Source organism: Rhinolophus sinicus, chromosome 6 (genome assembly GCF_057876585.1).
Source record: "Rhinolophus sinicus isolate RSI-liver-muscle chromosome 6, RSI-T2T, whole genome shotgun sequence".
Taxonomy (NCBI): Eukaryota; Metazoa; Chordata; class Mammalia; order Chiroptera; family Rhinolophidae; genus Rhinolophus; species Rhinolophus sinicus.
In genome coordinates, this window is record NC_142506.1 from 50,095,212 (window position 1) to 50,114,814 (window position 19,603).

Consider the following 19,603-nt stretch of genomic DNA (forward strand, 5'->3'; position numbering starts at 1 on the left):
AGAGAGCAATTCATTCATTCAACAAATATTTATTGAGAGCCATGCTTCCGAAGGCAGGTGGGGGCGGTTTAGCACCTGAAATCAGGCTTCAGTTTTTCCCTGTTAAAACTTTTCCTTTTTAACTTTTCTCGTGGCAGGTCCCGGAGCTCTGGAGTTGGATGTGCATCTTCCAGCTGACGAGCTCTTCCGGCGGGTACAATGCGTTCAAATCCGCACAGCGGAGATTATAGCCGCCGAGATAGGGGGAGCGTTTCTCGCGCTGGTGCGAGTCCAGCGTGGGCCCAGCAGGCTGCGGCGGCGGGAGGGGAGCCAGGCTCCGGCGGCGTCCCGCGTAGCCATTGGCTGGCGTCGTGCGCTGCACTGAGCATGTTCGCGCCCCGCGGGTCCCCGGCTGCAGTCGCAGCCGCAGCCCCGCGCATTGTGCAAAGCCGCGGCAGATGAGAGCGGGGCCAGCTCGGCTCGCGTCGGCCTCCCTTCCCAGCCGCTCGCCCGCCCGCCTGACTGGCCCGGGAGCCTCCCCCAGCCCGGGCCGGGGGCCCAGGAGGGCCGAGATGGCCTGAGTGCCTGAGGCGCGGCGGCGCAGCAGCTGGACGGCAACATGGGGAACCAGGATGGGAAACTGAAGAGGAGCGCAGGTGATGCTTTCCACGAAGGCGGCGGCGGCGGCAGCGCGGACGATGCCGTTGGGCCCAGAGATGTAGAAGCCACAAAGAAGGGGAGCGGGGGCAAGAAGGCTTCGGGCAAACATGGCAAGGGGGTTGGAGGCGGCGAGCCGGGCAAGAAGAAGAGCAAGTCGGACTCCAGGGCCTCGGTGTTTTCCAACCTTAGGATCAGGAAGAACCTGTCCAAGGGGAAAGGCGCTGGCGGCTCCCGCGAGAACGTGCTGGACTCGCAGGCCCTGCAGACCGGGGAGCTGGACAGCGCTCCGTCCCTGGTCACCAAGACCCCGGACCTCAGCCTCTCCGCGGACGAGACGGGCCTGTCGGATACCGAGTGTGCCGACCCTTTTGAGGTGACCCGTCCAGGTGGCCCTGAACCGGCGGAGGTTGGGGTCGGGAGCCGGGCGGTCGCCGAGGATTTGGAAACTGCGGCAGGGGCGCAGGATGGACAAAGGACCAGTTCGGGCTCGGATACAGACATCTATAGCTTCCACTCGGCTACCGAGCAAGAGGATTTGCTCTCAGACATCCAGCAGGCGATACGCCTGCAGCAGCAGCAGCAGCAGCCCGGCTCCGAGGAGCTTGCAGTGCCGCACACCGCCGCCTCCCCGCAGCCCGGGGCCTTCCTGGGCCTGGACCGATTCCTGCTGGGGCGGAGCAGCGCGACCGGGGAGGCCCCGGGCAGTCCGGACACAGAGCAGGCACTGTCTGCGCTCTCGGACCTGCCCGAGAGCCTGGCCGCCGAGCCCCCGGTGCCCGAGCAACCGCAGCTTCCCAACGTCCGCGGAGCATCGGAGGCGCCCGGCCCGCGGGTGGATCAGCTCGCGGCCGCAGACTCGCCCTCGTCCACCTTCCTGTTTCCCGAGGCCGGACCCGTGGAGGGCGCGGCCGAAGCCCCTGGGCGAGGGGCTGGGGAAACGGATGATGAAGGCGAGGAGGACGCATTTGAGGATGCACCCCGAGGCTCTCCTGGGGAGGAGTGGGGCCTGGAGGTTGTTGAGGCCTCGCAGAAGCTGTGGGCAGAGCCTGAGGAGGGGGCGCGAGGGCCCGGCGCGCCCGCAGCCGCCTCCCTGCCGGGCAGCCCTGCGCCCAGCCCACGCTGCTTCAAACCCTACCCTCTCATCACCCCTTGCTACATCAAGACCACCACGCGGCAGCTCAGTTCTCCCAACCACTCCCCGTCTGAGTCCCCCAACCAGAGCCCCAGGATCAAAAGGCGGCTGGAGCCCGCCCTGAGCCGGGGACCCAGAACTGCCTTCGCTTCCGCGGCCTCCGCGGCCAACAAGCACCCAGCGGACGGCGACCTCGCAGGTGGCCTCAGCCGCTCTGCGGACTGGACCGAGGAGCTGGACGCCGGTGCGCCCAGAGAGGGAGGCTCTGCACACCTGCCGGACCGCCGGGCAGCTGCGGATGGTGGGTTGCCTCCGGCGCTGACAACCAAGGCGTCTGGCGCGCAGGCGGCTGCCGATGGTTTCCAGAACGTGTTCACAGGTGAGCTCTCCCAGTGGTCCAGCCTTCAGGTCGCCTACCTTTCAGGTCCTTCCCCTGCCACCCACCCTCCCTGGTTCAGAAAAACCAGGACCTGCTTGTGGCATTTCCCTTCTTCATAAAGCTCATTCGCTTAGTGAAATCTCTCTTTCCTTGCAACGTGTTAAAAGGATCAACTCAGTCGTGTTTGTCCTAAGTCATCTCAAGAAAAGGCTGCTTTGTCCATTTTTTCCAAAACATCTGCTGTTCTCTAGAGTCAACGAGGCAGATAAACTCCTTTTTTGCATCATTAGCTGAGCCACCATTCTCTTTCTTTCCTCATCCCCACCCACAGCATTAAACAGAACAAAATTGTTCATGGTCCTTTAAAAAGGGTCAGTGTGGAGAAACAAATCATTTATTCCAGTACTATCCAAAGGTGATCTCTGACTGCTGTCATATAGACGCGTATCTGTGTGTAATAGTTTCTATCTTGCAGCAATCTGGGTAGACTACTTAGTGAAGTTAAGTGGTCACGCCTGTTTGCTAAGACATGAAATCTAATACACGTGAAAATTAATAATGAAACAGAATAGTAGGAATAAGTTTCATTTTCCCTTAACATTCTGGTTTCAGGGTCCAGTTAAAACAGGGTGTCAATTGGAGCTAGTGAAGGTGAGAAGCCAAAAGCACAGCTATCCAACTGATACTACTTAGTGTGTCATAGACTCTGACAGGCATCGTGATGCCCCGCTAAAGGGTCAGTTTACTGGCGTAAATGTCAAGTAGTGTAAGTTATTTGTAGGCTTATAGGTTCCAAGGCCTTACCTTAAAAACTCCACTGATAAGAGTGTCAGTTTGTTTCATGCTATCTAACTTCTACTCTTATTAAGTGAAATATTGAGTATAAGAATTTAAGGACTAGGGCCAGACTGGTGACTCAGGTGGTTGGACGCCGTGCTCCTATCTTGGAGGTAGCCAGTTCGATTCCCACATGGGCCAGTGAGCTGCGCCCTCTACAGCTAAGACTGTGAACAACGGCTCTCCCTGGAGCTGGGCTGCAGTGAGCATCCCCAGCTGCTGTGTGCTGCTGTGCGCTATGGTGTGCTACCGTGAGTGGCCGGTGGCGGCGCTGGCGGGCATGAGTGGCCGGCAGCGGTGAGCAGCTGGCAGCCAAGGAGAGCTGCTGTGAGTGGCCGACCAACGACCTGCGACCAACTGCCTGCGGGGTGGGGGGAGATGAGGGGAGCAAGGTTCATAATACCAGCACAGGCCAGGGAACTGCGCCCTACAACTAGACTGAGAAACAATGGCTTAAAAACCAGGGGGTGGGAGGGAGGGACCAAAAAGAAAATAATTTGAGTAGGGAAAAAAATGAAAATTTATGCAAGTACTGATAGGTTTGTGATAAATATTTGAATGATTAAAAATTTCAAATGTAATTGGAAAAGCTTAAAATTGTATGTTCTATCACTTTAATAAATAGGTTATAGAGTATTACTTAGATAACATTTCTCAATGAGCATAGCTACTTCTTTCTTGGCTAGATGGTGTTAATGTTGTGGTATTACTTTTATTGATTGACCATATTTTTATTTTCATGTATGGGCTATCTTTTATTTTACACTTATTGGTTCTTATACTTAAGAGTAATATTTTACATGCTTGGTCTGTCTCTCTCTTTTTTTAAACTTATTTCCCTCCCTTCCCTTGCATAAGTCAAAAGAATGTTTATAGTCTAATACCCATTAGGTAAATTGTAAACAAACAAACAACCCTCCCCCTGAAAGAAACCATTTGTCAAGGGGGAAGATTGGCAAATTCTTGAGTTGATTTTTGTGAATTCAATGTTGATGAGAAATCATGTATTTCCTCTTTATTTAGGTAACATGCATTTTTCTAAAAGTGAAAATGTCATCATAATTAAGACTCATTCATTAAATTAATCGTTGCTCTTTCTAGTAGCGTTAGACTTTGGCAATATATTTAATTTGTTTAACAAATACATATGTACGTGTGTACACACGTGTCTGGGCATGCAGACACACACACACACACACACACACACACACACACACACACGACAGCCACACTGTGCCAGGCCATATTGCTAGATGGTAGGAGACACACAGAACACTCCCTCATAGTTCTGTATTTCCAAAGCTCAGTTACTAAGTGCCCAGGAGCAGATAGGGATGTGCAGTCCAGAGCTCTGGGAGCATCAGGGATGCAGGGACTTATCTCCTTGGCAGGGGGTAAAGGAAGTGGTCTTCACAGAAGGATTGGTCAGAGTCCTTGAGATCTGAGGATACTAAATAGCTGAAGTTTTATTTTCCTTAAGAAAAAAAAAACGGTGTACTCTTGGAACTTGCATTTTAATTTGCTAAGTATTACCAAATGTGCAATTTGGGGTTTTTAAAGGAGTCCAGTTCAGGACATAGCTAGGTTTTGTAGACCTCTCCAGGCAGAGTTTTTTACTGTGCAGTTACTTGTTTTAGTATGGACATCACCTACTTTGTATTTGATGGGTGAAATAGTCAGTGACTAGTAGATATTTGATAACAGTTTCCATATATTTATCTCACCCACTCACATTCTCTCCTCCCCATAAAAAACAAAAACCAAAAAAGAAGTAAACACACAAACACACACACACACACACACACACACACACACACACACACACAAGAGAGGAACTGGTAGGTTTTCCCCAGTCTTGTAACTGGTGGGGAGATGGAGGTGGATGAAGAGATGAAATAACTTTCTCAAGGTCACACTGATTCATTCAGAGGCCAGAGCCAGAAATAGAAGCAGCGTCTACTGATTCAGGTCTGAATGTCCTTGCTTATTACTCATTTTTGGAAATTCAATACCGTAAGACAACATAAAAAACAAAAACTTTAAAAAAGTATTATAGAATTTAAGGCCTTCACTTTTGAGATTGTCTTAGTTTCTGTTTTTAAAAATGTGATTTCTTTTAGTTGTTGAATATGTGTCCTTACTTGGACTGGGTAAGAAGTGATGGTTGGTCAGAGTGAATCCCATTTTCTCTGGGAAGCTCTCATGGAAACTGTCCTGATGGTGGTGGAGTGAATATGGATGGACACAGGCCCGTTTTCTCATCTCAGCTGTTGTCTGTTTCCTTGTCATCTGGCATCACATTTGGTTCTTTGCCAGCCTTTAGGATTTTATGGGTGTCTTGAAAATTACCAGGGGTCTGGGGAGCACCAGCGTTGTCCATAGGGAAATTGTTTTTTTGGCCTTAATTTTGCCTGTCAGGCGATCAATTAAGTGCCAGCTACCTTTGAAGCAGGTGATCATTAGATTTATAAGTTTCCATAAATATCTTTTCTTTTTAAACCATAGAATGAGGGTTGTCAGCTCTGCAGGAAGGAACAGATGTTTTTTGCTTTTCACTGACTTTCAAATGCAGGGAGAAAATTCAACACAAAAGACACGTCTGTGGCATGTGTTTGTGTGTGTTTGGCAGATATAAACACGCTTAGCAATGATGAGACCAAAACTTGTTTCAGCTGTTTAGGAATTGATGACGTCTTAGGTCATGGCACTGAAATAGTTCACAGGTAATTTGTTTGAAATACATCTTTTTCAGTGTTAAGGAGAAAAAAACTACTTCTGAAATGTGAGAGGTTCCTTTGCACCTTAAGTCTGGCAGAAGCTTGTTAATGGAATTTTGCAGTTAGGTAAAGTTTAGACATGTAAAATGTTACAATTTGTGGTGCTAAATCACTTTTGAAAGGAATCTTTCCAAGTCAATTATGTGCTTATCTATCATTTTTTGAATCATGGAATAATTCTTATAAATCATGATCTCTTTTATTTTTATTTTTTTATTAGTTTCAGGTGTACAAAACAATATAATAGTTAGACATTTACACCCCTCACAAAGTGATAACCCACCTCCCCAATCTACTATACCTCAGACATCGTCTGTAGCTGTTACAATTCATTGACTCTATTCCTTATTCTGTACTTCACATCCCGTGACTATACATATATATTAAATTATAGTTGACATTCAATATTATTCAGCTTCAGGTGTACAGCACAGTGGTCAGGCATCTACACCGTCCGTCTGTGAAGTGGTCTCCCTAATAAGACAAGTGCCCATCTGACACCCTACAAAATCTTTACAACATTATTGATTATATTCCCCAAACTAACTTTCATATCCCCATGGCAATATTGTGACTACCAATTTGTGCTTCATGATCTCTTTTAAATGGTTTTGTCATCTTCATGCTCATCATTTTTACATCCTGTGAAAACATTGGTGATGCCCCCAACAGCTATTGAAGTGTGTAGGCTGGTGGCTCCAGTGGGCTGTGTCAGGGTTTTTCTATCTGTGTACTTTTCTTGAATCTTTCCTTACTGTCAGCTATTTAGTCTTAGAGTTATCTTTAGTCTCTTCTCCCCCAACTCTGTTACTTTCTAATGTGATTTTTCTGATCAATTTGTCACTGGATTCTAAATCCAGTAATGACGATATTAGCTGTATTCATTGCACTTCTAAATGCCAAGGTCTGTGTTGGTGCATTATATAATTATCTTGCATCCTTACGACCGTTTGGAAGTATAGCTGTTTATTCTAATTTTTCCAGTGAGCAAACCGAGGGTCAGGCAAGTGAAGTAATTTGCCTAAGAGCATTAAGATAGGAAATAATTTAAGCCCCTCTAGGATGTGTATTTAGAAAACCAAATCTGTTGTAAATGTGTATAAAATAAAACCAGCGCCTCGGTGAACTTTTAATAACGGGCTAGGGCTTTAGAATTTGTATTATGTGATTCTCATTTTTGGCCCTTCTAGAGGTTATCTTGATTTTTATATTGATAGGACTTTCTCTATAGCTTGTTAGTTATTAGACTGTGAATTTTTTAAGGCCACGAGCAGCCTTATTTCTAGGAGTAGCATCTGACAGTGTAGATGTCCACTTAACGTCCATAAATGAATGAAGGTCAGAAATCAGTCCTGATATATGTAATGCATCCGTCTTACTCTAACAGGCAAGGGGATTATAAGAATGCTGTCCTTTTCCCTATATCTTGCCTTACTGGATTCCACGTATCAGAATAGAATTTAGCAACGTAAACTGGGTCTGGGAGCACTGTTCTTAAATCATTTTAGTTTAGTTTGAAATATCCTGTCATGGTTTCTTTAGATCGTGATTTGGATTGAAGTCCAGTTCCCCAGTAGCTTCAGTGGTGAGTTTTAATTACTGCTTTATGGGCTGAGAACTGGCCTAGTTTTAAGTGCATTTAGGCATTTGGATATAAGCCATGTGTATTGGAAATTGAACAACGACTTTTAAAGCTTGTGTTTCCTTCTGATTTTATTAAAAAAGATGCTGGGTGATGGTAGCAGTAGTTATTCTAATGGCGATTATTCTAGGTCAATTTGCATCCTAGGTTTGCTGTTTAATTAAGTGACTCAAGTAATTTTTTCTCACATGTATGAAGGTGGAGGAGTAATTTCACATTAATGTTAAGATTACATAAAATTGTGTATCGAAAGCCCCTACCACTCTGCCTGGTACGTAGGCACTATCTGCTTTCCTGTCCTGGTTTATTGCTTTAATAAACTGCATTGTTCAAAGTGATCAGAACCAAATTGTTAAAATAAAGCAACTCTAAAATTGTATACAAAAACTTGACAGACTATGATCAGATAGCAGTTGAAAGTTAATATTTCTAGTCACTAGTTATTTGCAAATTGTTTATTTTATGCACCATGTTTTTGTTTTTTAATTTTCTATGTAAGCATTTTTGTCATGTTATCAGAAATGTTGGTTTACTTTCAGGTTTGAAGAAGAAAAGCATATGGTGGGGGTGTGGCTGTGTGGTTGGGGGAGGTGCTGATTTTTAAAGAGTGGGTGGGGAAGAGGAGGCGGCAGGCTGACACCCTCAATATTTCTGTTCTGCACAGCATCTGGCTATAAACACCCGACTTTGCATCCTTAACCTCCCACAGTTTCCTCCATAAACTTTTCTACCTTGGGCAAGTTAATCTTCTTACTGTTCTGTGAGCATGCATGTATTTCATTTTCCTGATTTTGTGCCTTTGCCGTGCTGTTTTTCCCATCTTGGAGCACACTATTTGTCTCTGTTGATTTAGCATCTGAAAGGACTGATTAAATTCCAATTTCTTCTTTTGTATCTTTTCCAGCAGCTAGACCTAGCTGGCAGTCATATCCATGTCTCTGTACTTACTGTCTATATCATCTTTTATATACCTCTTAGATGTAGGGATTCTTTTGGTCTTCTTTCTCCCCTCCTTCAGCTTTTCCTTCCTCTTTGCCTGCTTACCCGATTCTATTCGTTCATTATCCACTCTTCTATTTTTTTTTTTTTTTTAAGATTTTATTTGGGAAGGGGAACAGGACTTTATTGGGGAACACTGTGTAGTTTCAGAACTTTTTTTTCCGAGTCAAATTGTTGTCCTTTCAATCTTATCTGTGGAGGATGCCGTTCAGCTTCAAGTTGTTGTCCTTTCGGTCTTAGTTGTAGAGGGCACAGCTCAGCTTCAAGTCCAGTTGCCATCACTAGTTGCAGGGGGCGCAGCCCACCATCCGTTGCGGGACTCGAGGAATTGAACTGGCAACCTTGTGGTTGAGAGGACGTGCTCCAACCAACTGAGCTATCCGGGAGGCAGCTGAGCTCAAGGTGCCCTGTTCAATCTTAGTTGCAGGGCGCGCTGCCCACCATCCCTGCAGACTTGAGGAATTGAACAGGCAACCTCGTGTTTGAGAGCGCACTGGCCCATGTGGGAATCGAACCGGCAGCCTTCGGAGTTAGGAGCATGGAGCTCCAACCACCTGAGCCACTGGGCCGGCCCTCCACTCTTCTATTAACCAACCCTCAAATAGTGTCCATTCTGTGCCTGCTGAGTGCCAGTTACTATTATAGGCACTGAACCTACTGAAGTCTTTATAAATACTTGTTCTTTAAAGTGGAAAATTAGTAACATTTTTTTGGTAGTTGAAATTAATTATTTTCATTGAGGTGTGATTGAATCAGTGGTGAAGGTTTAATGCTATTTTGATAAACGTGTAAAGAGAACATCTCCTATTTTTGTCCGTTGAGCTTAAAATAGCAATGATAATTCAGTAACTTTGAGCTCCCAAATATAAATTTTATTGGTAATGAAAGAAGAGGTAAAGGAAATAGAGAAACTTTTATTACTCTGTTCATTCCTGCTTTTGCATTATAAGTAATAACCTGATATTCATGAAATTTAGCGCTAAGGAGATGTTAGGAAGAAACAAATAAGTATAGCCTGGTGACTTGATAGTTATTGGATATAATTTTAGTGACTTAAAACTTTCTAAGCCTTTTTTTGTATTAATAACATAAATACGTGGAAAATATGACTCCTAGTCCATTTAAAGCGGTCATAAAGCACCAGAATTACATGAACATGTAGTAACAGTTATTGGATGCTGTAAGAGGATGCTCACGAACCATGCTAGAGACTTGTTATCCTTTGACATCTGCTCCACTATGGCGGAGACAGAGGGGAGAATTTACATCTTCCTCCTTTCCGAGGATGTACTTGGCTGTGCTGGGGGCATAGGAAAATCACTGCCATTCTTCTGTGATCCAGTCAGTCTCCAGTGTATACTGGACCCCCGGAAGCTTTATTGTCTGTTTCACCAGACCTGCGGTAGGCTGAAAATAACCCTCTTATTTGCAGGGGTAATGGAGTAATTTCTTGAGAAAATTAAGCCTTTATTGTGTTTTAAAATCATGCTTAAAAATGCTTAAACAGTTGGCTCTCTTTTTATACTTGAAGGAAAGGTATGTTCCTTCAAAGTATGTTCCTTTGTTGTAGTACTCAGTGATGTAGTGGATATGTATGGAACATAATTCTGTGTCATTTGAATTATTGCTTTACATTCACACACACGGGGAAAGAACTGTGTTTATCAGTAAATTTGCAGCGGCGCTGCTATGGCAATAGTGCAAGTAGAGAAATCTTTCCGTCTGCCTCCCTTGTAAGTGGCCCACTGATGTCCTGTAGGATGGGGCAATCCTCTCTTACTTCTTCTTAGAACCCTGGTTTCCCAGTTTACAAAAGTGAATGCCATCTTGCTGGGAAGCTGCCTCCTCTAAGTCTCATCCAATCCTGCTATTTTATAGAAGATATGGTTCCAGTAATGACTTTTTCTACTAATAGTGATACTATACATATTATTGAGAGATTTTCTTTATTATTAGAGGTGAAGAAGATCCCTATGCTGGAGGATCCATTTATACCATGGAATAAAGATGCTTTGGGTATTGGTAATAGTTGGTGATGAGAGCGGTGCTGTTCTTTTTTAAACTTTTATTTATTTAAGTGTGCTTTTCCAGGACCCATCAGCTCTAAGTCAAGTAGTTGTTTCAATCTAGTTGTGGAGGGAGCAGCTCACAGTGGCCCATGCAGGGATCGAACTGGCAACCTTGTTGTTAAGAGCACCTGGAGAGCAGTGCTGTTTTAACCTTGATAGTTTTGATGAAGTTAATTGAGCTAAAGGAGATTTGGATTGGTTGGACTGCCATTATTTGATGTGAACTTAGCACCTTGTGGTTTTGAACACTAAGAGGAGAGACAGCGAATGGTGGGTGTGCTATTGAACCCCAATATGTAAGTCCATCCACCTGCACGCACTTGGCAAAAGAAATGAACAATCAGGGGTTAGCAGTAGAGATAGGAAGTAATTTATTATTATAGGATTGGCTCATCTGGAGAACGTGCAAGCCCATGCTCTGAAAAACCCCACTCCACAATGGCGTGTAGGCTACAAATTCTATAAGGCAAAAGAACAAGACACCATGGTTTAGGGGTTGGGGTCTTGTTACAATCTGATTGGTTGGAGGTGATGTAAGGGTAATAAATCATTTCTTCAGGTCTTAAGGGCAGATCTGAGTTCTATTCTCGGGGCCTCTGTCTAGTTTCATGGAAAAGTAGCCAGGGCTTTGTTCCACCTTAGGGCTTAGGAGCTGAAACATAACTTAGGTCAAGATGTTCTCTTTAGCCTGCCAGAGGTTGGGACCTGTGACCATTGGTCAGGTCTGTGCTATTGTCTTCTGCTGCCTCAGGGGTTAATGATTATCAAGGGGAAAGGCTAGACCTATGAGGTCTGTGGAGAGAGAGGGGGGGAAAATGATTTCTAAAGCTATAATCACAAGTCAAATCAAAATCATGAGGACTCAGTTTTAGGTGGTTGACCTGTTTTATCGAAATATAGGAAAGGGAAAGCTGAGTTTCTAATACAATGTATGACCCAAGGGTTTAGCATAGATGGCGTCTACCTAACATAATTGAGCAAGTCCTTTTAGATTTATTATCTACAATATAAGTCATCTCCTGTTCTCGGGTGGATTATAGACTGTGCATTTATCCTTTCAGTTTAAACTGCTCACTAAAAGTATGTGTTAATGTATTGGTTTTTGTTATGTTTTCAATTTCCCCTATTATATATGCTTACTTAAATGATTTCTATGAGTTTATGATATTCCATTAAGAAGTTTACACTGACGTTAAAATTTTTTTAGAGACTAAAAGGCTAAAAGAACTCTTGGGTTTTTTACTTTTTTTGTTGTTGTTTTATTGGCTTTAAACAAATACAGATTGTTTATGCCCATTGAGAAGCAAATGAACTAGAATAGAACTATTTCAGGATCCCAAATAAATACATTTGGATACTCTGGAAAGTTTTGTAAGCAATGAGTCTCTTCATTATTAGCATGCAAGTATTATCTTTTAAAAGAGTATAACAAACAATGGGATAACAATAGAGATATTCTTTTGTAACTCTTTTTTAACCTATATGCTCCTAGATAAGTGTCTCCTCTTCCTTCCCCTGCTCCTTGCCCCCCTTTGAAGCTGTAAACCAGTACTTGCCTGTTTGGAGAAGTAAAGTATGTGAAATCTCAGTGGGAGGTGCTACGTTTTGCAGCCACCCAAGATATTCTGCAAGCCCATTCTATCTTACTGTCCTTCTAGTGCTAGTAAATGGCTTGGAGGGTATACAATATTTGGATAGTATCCTGGCAGTTTGTTTCAGGATGTAGGGTTTGATGTGTCTCTATTCTGATTTTAGAAAAATCCAAAAGTGTGTTGACTCAGTTGGATCCAGTATATTAGGGGTGGGCATCTATGGTTGAATAAGAACTGCAATGATTTAGGTAAAGAGACATGTGGGCTGGAAATGTGATATAAGTGAAAAGTGATCCTTGGAAGGCTTTCATCTCTGACTTGGATTATTTCTCTAAGGAACCTCATTTGACTCAAAATTCACGGATCATTTTCCTTACCATATGCTTTGGGATAATATAAGCTAGGGAATGTGGTCTTAGGTTTAACTTTGAGCTATATTAAGGTTGAGCCACCAGTTGCCAATAGACTTCTGGGTCTAGAGCTCTAGCCCCTGTCTCTCTCCTGTGCATCAGGCACAGTCCCTTTAGATATCACAGGTCTAGGAGAGTCACTGGGTCTAAACTATACTCATTGTTTCCCCCGCCCTTTAATCACTTTTCTCCTGCGTTTTTCCATCAAGGCATGCCTTGTTACCCTCCTTAATTCTTCCTTTCTTCTTATACTTGAACTTGACATCAATGAGTCTTTCTATTTTCTCTATTCTTAAATATCTCTTTAATAAGTCTTCTAATTTCTCTTCCCATTTCCTAGAACAGATCACCCAACATTGAGATCCTAAGCATTCTCCCTGCCCACAGTTTGGCTGTCCTCTAACAATGCCACAAGGCAAGAGAGTAAAATATTTACAATACAAAGATAAACTGGTCAGTCCCAGATTGGAAACATTTCAGCGATTCCCTATTCCCCGAGGCTAAACTTTAAATACTTTATTGTACATATATATAAATACAGTATATGATAGATAAATAATTATGTATAGCTAATTCATTGCTTCTTACTGGTATATAATAGTCCCAAGAGTGTGAATTTTGCCAAGTTGTACAACAGCAGGGGGCACTGTTCACCTTTTATTGTATGTGAATGGTGTCCCTCTAGAGTTGTGCAATGTGCTTGGCCGTTGTGGACATTCCTCACATTTTATTTAAACCTTTGCTCAGGGACGAACATCTACATTCTTGTTGTTCTCTGCCACCACAGACAACATTCTGATGAATATTCCTGTACGGGGTCCCATGTGAGAATTTCATTGGAATGTATATTCAGGAATGAGATTGCTAGGTCATATAGCGAACGTTTCCTTACCTGGTCTAGGAACTGCCAGATTAGTACAAAATGTTTTTCCCAGTGTATACTCCATTCACACAGCAAATTAACATTTATCTAATTTTTGCATTTTTACCAATCCAATGAAGGAGTGTGATACCTCATTGGTTTACTTTTTACTTTGTGTTTATCTGATGGCTAATGCCTTTGAGAAAACCTTTGTGTGTTTTCATTCGTTTGGGTTTACCCTTCTCTGAATTAGTTCTTCATCGTTTTACCTTTTTCTCTAGGGTTTCCTGACTTTTCTTGTTTATTTACGGGTTCTTTGTACGTTCCTGATATGATTCTATTACCAATGCTATGGATGTGATGATTTGTCATTAATCCTCCTTCTGCTCTTCTTTCCTTGTGTTGGACGCTAATGTAAAAGTGACCTTTCTGAGAGTCCCTTGCAGGTTGTCTTCAGATGTGGTGTGGGTTTGGTGAATTTGTGCCAGATTTAGAAGACCTAAACAAGGCTTAGGACTAACTTCCGTTGTTTGCACTGGGTAGCACAGCTGAAGAACTATCCGTTTCTTCTGGGGCAGCGTCAGCAGACCTGTCGTGTCCAGGTACTGGTTCACGGAGGGTGGAGTGTGGTGCATCCCTGCAGCTGGAATGGCTTAGCACAGTTCTGGAGCTGGCTGCAGAGGTAGCAGCAGAGGAAGCCTTCAGTAATGAGAATTCCTGATGGTAGCAGTGAAAGTATGTTTTTGGAGGCCAGGACCTTAGATCAGGGAGGAGGCAGTCACTTCTTTGGTGGCCTAGTTCTAAGCCGTTGATTGCTGAGTAGTTTCTAAAAAGATTCTAGAATCTTTTCCTTCAGTCCTTCCAACATTCTATAAAACAAGTAATACCCTACCGTAAGTCTCTTCCCATTTAAGCTATTTGCAGTGGATTCAGTTATATGTAATTGTTGAAATCTTAACACGTAGAATCAGTTTTAGATATAAATATCTTCCCCTAATATTTCTTCCCTCTTGTAAATTTGTTATGTCCTTAGTTGAACAGAAATACTTTTTTGATGTCGAGTTTTATTTTTTTTTTATTTTTGCCCAGGTCCCCAACCCCCTCCCTTCTGGCAATCATTAGTTTGTTTACTGTATCTATGAATCTGTTTCTGTTTTGTTTGTTTGTTTATTTTGTTCTTTAGATTCCACATGTAAGTGAGATCATATGGTATTTGTTTTTCTCAGTCTGACTTATTTCACTTAGCATAATATCCTCTAGGTCCATCCATGTTGTTGCAAATGGTTAAGATATCATTCTTTTTAATGGCTGAATAATATTCCATTATATACCGTGTTTCCCCGAAAATAACCTAGCCAGACAATCAGCTCTAATGCGTCTTTTGGAGCAAAAATTAATACAAGACTGAGTATTATATTATATTATATTATATTATATTATATTATATTATAGACCCAGTCTTATAGTAAAATAAGACCGGGTCTTATATTAATTTTTGCTCCAAAAGACGCATTAGAGCTGATTGTCTGGCTAGGTCTTATTTTCGGGGAAACACGATATGTACCACATCTTTATCCAATCGTCTATAAAAACCTATGATTCGTGCTATTTTCTTCTCATGTAAGAAATTCTTATTTCTAGGTTACAAACATTCTCTGCTCCACAATCTTCTGTGAGCTTCATCATTTCACCCTTCACATTCAAGCCTTTGATCTATGGAGAGTCCTTGTGGTATAAGGCAGGGATTCAGTTTTATTTTCTTCTGTATGGCAAGCCAGTTTTCTCAACATCATGTACTAAATAGTTTTTACTCAATGATTTTTATTAGCACCTTTATATCGTTCCCATAGATACATAAGTCTGTTTTTGAAGGTCTGTTCTTTTCCTCTTTGTGTGTGTTTTTTATCCTTTGATCAATACCATACAATTCTTAGAAATGTGGCTTTGTGATATGGCTGATTACTTAGAAGAGAAGTGTTCCCTTTTTCAAAGTTGAGTTAGCTGTTATGAATCTTGTAGTCTTCCATATAAATTTAAAATAAGTCGTTGAGTTTCTTAAAAAGTCTTGATAGTGTTTGGCATTTTCTTAACTTTGCAGATTAAATTGAAGACTATTGTCATTTTCATATCATCCAAGACTCTGAAAGACCTTCATTTATTCAGCTCATCTTTCATGTCTTTATTTAATAGAGTTTTAGACTTTTCTCCATAAGGCTTGTGTTTTCTTTGCTGAGCTAGTTCTTAGATGCTTCGTATGTGTTATTGCTAACGGGAATGATATCTTACTTTTGTATCATTGCTAGTTATTTTGGGGATAAAGAAATGTTATTAATGTCTTTCAGTTGTAAGTATTGTGTGATTTCCCTTAGGAATATTTTAAAATCTAAAGGTTTGTTCATAATATCTACAGTTTATAGTTAAGATTCTGACACCAATTCCTTTTCTGTTTTTATAGAGGCTTCATTACATAGGCATGCTTGATGAAGTTATTGGCCATTGCTTGAACTCAATCTGCAGCTCCTCTCCTGTCCCCAGAGGTGTGTGCAGAGGGTGGCACTGAAAGTTACAACCTTCTAGTCACATGGCTGGTTCCCCGCCAATTAGCCCCCATTTTAGGTGCTTTCCAAAAGTCATCTCATTACATAAATTCAGGTGTGGCAGAAAGAGGTCTGTTATGAGCATCAAAACACCCTTACCATTCTTAGCTCTTATCACTTAGGAAATTCCCCGGGTTTTAGGAGTTCTGTGCCAGAAACTGGAAGAAGACCACGTATATATTTCTTAAAATAAATCACAATATCACAACAGGTATATGGGATTTTAAAGGCAGTCTTTTTATTATTTTTTACAGCAAAATAATTGAAACATTAATTATAGAATGCAGTGTACATTGTGTAGATTCTTTTGAAATTATTGTGGCTTTCTTTTTGGCATCATATCTGATCAGTTTCTGTGAATCCATGTTTTCTTTGGGAAGCCATAATCTCCTAGAAGTGCTAGTATTTTAATTTAATAGGTTGTGTTTTATGCTCAACATGAATAAAAATCTCCAATTATTTAAAATATTTCAAAAGCATCATTTAAACAACTACGTAATATTTTTTTATGCAATCAGAAAAACACCCACCCCTTGGTTTTCATTACATGCATCTCCCTGGTTTGCCTTCTACATTTTGGGCTGGCGTTTAAACACCTTCATCTAGTCCTCTTCTTCCTCCTAACCCTTGCTAACGGAACGCTTTCCCCCCACCCCCAGGCTTCATACTACTCCATCTTAACATCCATCAGTGGCAATGCATGCATGTTGGCAACTCCAAATTCAAATTTCTGGTTCAGATCTCTCTTGTGAATTCCAGGTGCAAATTTCCTATTGCCTTTCAAAAATCTTTATATGTATATGGGAGCAGATGTCATGAACTTATCTTTTCTCCAAACCCAAACTGTTCCCTATTTATTGCCTGCACTGGTAGGTGGTAATACCATCCAGCAAAACTCTTCACCCAGTTTCGTAAGCCAAAAGTCTGGCAGTTGTTGACGTTAGCCAAGTTTCTCACACTTCCTGCTTCTCTTATCTAGTCACTAAATCCTGTTAAAATAAGCCTCCAACAATTACAAAAAAATACTCATCCCCTCCTTTCCAGGAGAATTTTTAATGCTCTTCTAGAATTATTATATGTCCCTCCACTGACTGAGTACCAGGAACAATTTTAACCTTGAGATTTATATTTAAGCAGAAACTGGAATGTATTCAGGGTGTAGTCTATTAGGGTTGTTAGCAGTTTGTATGAATCAAGTCAACATAAGAGAGGCTGTCCCTTATGGAATGGGTGGTCAGTCTGGAGAGGTTATTCATGATGTCACTGGAAATGTTCAAACACGGACTGGATGAAACTCTGTTGAGGTGGTCACCACCTTGGAGAGGGTGAATTTGATGACCACTGATGTTCCTTTTCAAAAGTAAGAGCAGCAGCATTGGTCCGTATGTCTCATTCCTTTTCAGATTGCTTCAAAGTGTGAAAAACTCTTCAGCCAGAGCTATTTTTGTTAAATTCACTTTTATGGATTTAACTTAATAGATTAAAGTTATGTTTTTCCTTTTAAAGCATTTTCCTTCTGACGTTTCTGTGATTTTTTTTTTCCTTTGAACTTTGATTTGCTTCACGATCTTTTAAAAAAATGACCAAAGAAATCCATAACTTAGCATTGGTCCTGAGAAGTAGTTGGTAGTCACTGTCATATATGTTCTGTGTTAGTCCTTGGACATTTTATTAGATTTATTAGATTACATTTCTTGGTTTATTCTTATCATATATCAGCCCTTGATGAATTGAAGTGGATAGATTTTTTTCCTCTTCCCCAGAAGAAAAGCCTTGATGGCAGCCAAAATTGAACTTTAAATTTATATAAATTTTCATCGACTGGAGTCAGAGCTCTCTCTGTGCCAAATCATTTTTTGAATGCTCTGTGTCAGTATGATGTAAGTGATGTCGAACACATTTTTACTACTAGTCTTCTAGACATTCTCAGTGTGTCTGATAACAGAAATGCATCAAATGTGGGTCCCAGTTCACCACACAGAGCAGTCAACTTCTTCGAAACAATGATCAAGACATACCATTTGAGGACTCAGATAGAAAATAACAAATCTGCACCAGAAGACAAGTGTTTTATGAAGTTTAAAATATCTAAGTATTCCTTTCTTGGAATTTTGAACCTGAGGATATGCTCTGAGGGAGGGAGCTTCCTATAAAAGTGTCTAAATTAGTGCTGTCTATAGGTTCACTGAGTTCGGATTATTCCAGAGGGAGTAGGGAGCTTTGTCCTGCGTTTTGTCGGAATCCCTTCATGAGCTGTGGGCGTCTTCTCTGCAGGTGGAAGCCCATGGGTTGGTTATCCTCATGTGCCTGTGACCTGCTTTTCCTGACTTGTGTAGCCATTTGACTGCATGTTTGTCTCCTTTTCTTGAGACAGTCCTAGATGTTTATACCAAATAAGAGTTTTCCCTTCCTGTAAAACTTGCAGCATTTTGGATCTGAAACTAGGCATGTCAATTCCTATTTGATTGTAATTGGCCGTACCCCCTGTTTTTTTTTTTTAATTATTTATCTAGACTAGGCCATCAATATGTGATGATACATAATATGTGATATTTCTGTATTTACTGACATCGTAATCTCATGCAGTTATCATTAATGTCTAACTCCAGATGTGCTTGTCAATAACCTCGTTTTTCTCTTATTATTTCAATTGATAGATAATATGAGATTTCAGGGGAAGTTTAGATAGATATGTCTGAGCTTTAAGATCAGAAAAAGGTTTAACATAATGAGACTTCTGTTTAATTCTCATCTTGCATAAGGTGTGTTGCCTGGAAGAAACAGAAACTTATGTTGATGCCTTTCAAAATATAGCAATATAAGGTCCATCCTTCGATCATTAAAAAATACACAAAAGGAAAAATTATCAATGATGTGTTTGTGAGCTGTAAAAATATAAATTTAAAACAGATTATTATAAATGAATGCTATTATAGGACATAAAATAATACAATATCACAGTTTGCCCTTCCCCCATGTATGACTTGGGATATATTACTCAAATATTTGGGGCCTTGATTTCTTTGCGGGCAAAGTTAGGGGATTGAGCTAAATAATTGCTAAAGTTTCTTCTGGCTCTCATAATACTAGCAATTGGAAATTGTGGATTGTTACTAAGTAACTTCATCCTAATAACAACAAGAAGTTATTATTTGGGTTCAGTAAAAACAAAGTTACGTGCATCATCAAGGCTAGTGGGAAAAAGTCTTTGTCTGCATGGGAGGGTTTCGGCATTGAAAGTTTCTCTCCTGTTGGGACCCTTCATTGTCTCCAGCAAATGGAGAAACAGCCAGAGGCTCGCCCTGTTTTATGTTATCACCAGTTAGGAGCAAGTACGCTGCATCTCTTCCACAAGAGTATCCCACCAGTATTGTCCTAATTACTGCATTATTACTTATTAAGGACAGAGGGCATGTTTTCTTCATGATTATTTCCTCTGCGGATCTAGGACATTCTTGGGCAATTGAGAGACTCTTAAGTGTTTGGTTACGTGTTGGCTTTGCTGCTTTCTGCCCCCCACCCTCCAATTCCACTAAGGATGTTTAAATAACATATCGTCTTCTAAATAGACTGCATTTCAAAATGTTCCTTCTCGAGCTTTGGTCATTGTAACTAGATTGTTAGCCCCTGCAGAGTGCCAACCGCGTGATCTGTTTCTTTTATATCTT

The 19,603-nt window shown here is 41.7% G+C and overlaps 1 protein-coding gene across 2 annotated transcripts in view; it reads left to right on the top strand.

Moving 5' to 3' along the window:
- The first annotated feature begins 391 nt into the window (after positions 1-391).
- FMN2 (formin 2) overlaps positions 392-19,603 on the top strand; it is a 317,737-nt gene continuing 298,525 nt past the window's right edge. The window contains exon 1 of one of the 2 annotated variants that reach the window (XM_019746843.3): positions 392-2,150. In XM_019746843.3, coding sequence (XP_019602402.3) covers positions 599-2,150 — 1,552 coding nt within the window. In that variant the 5' untranslated portion in view covers positions 392-598. The remainder of the gene's footprint in view (positions 2,151-19,603) is intronic. The other variant, XM_074316783.2, reaches the window with a different exon arrangement.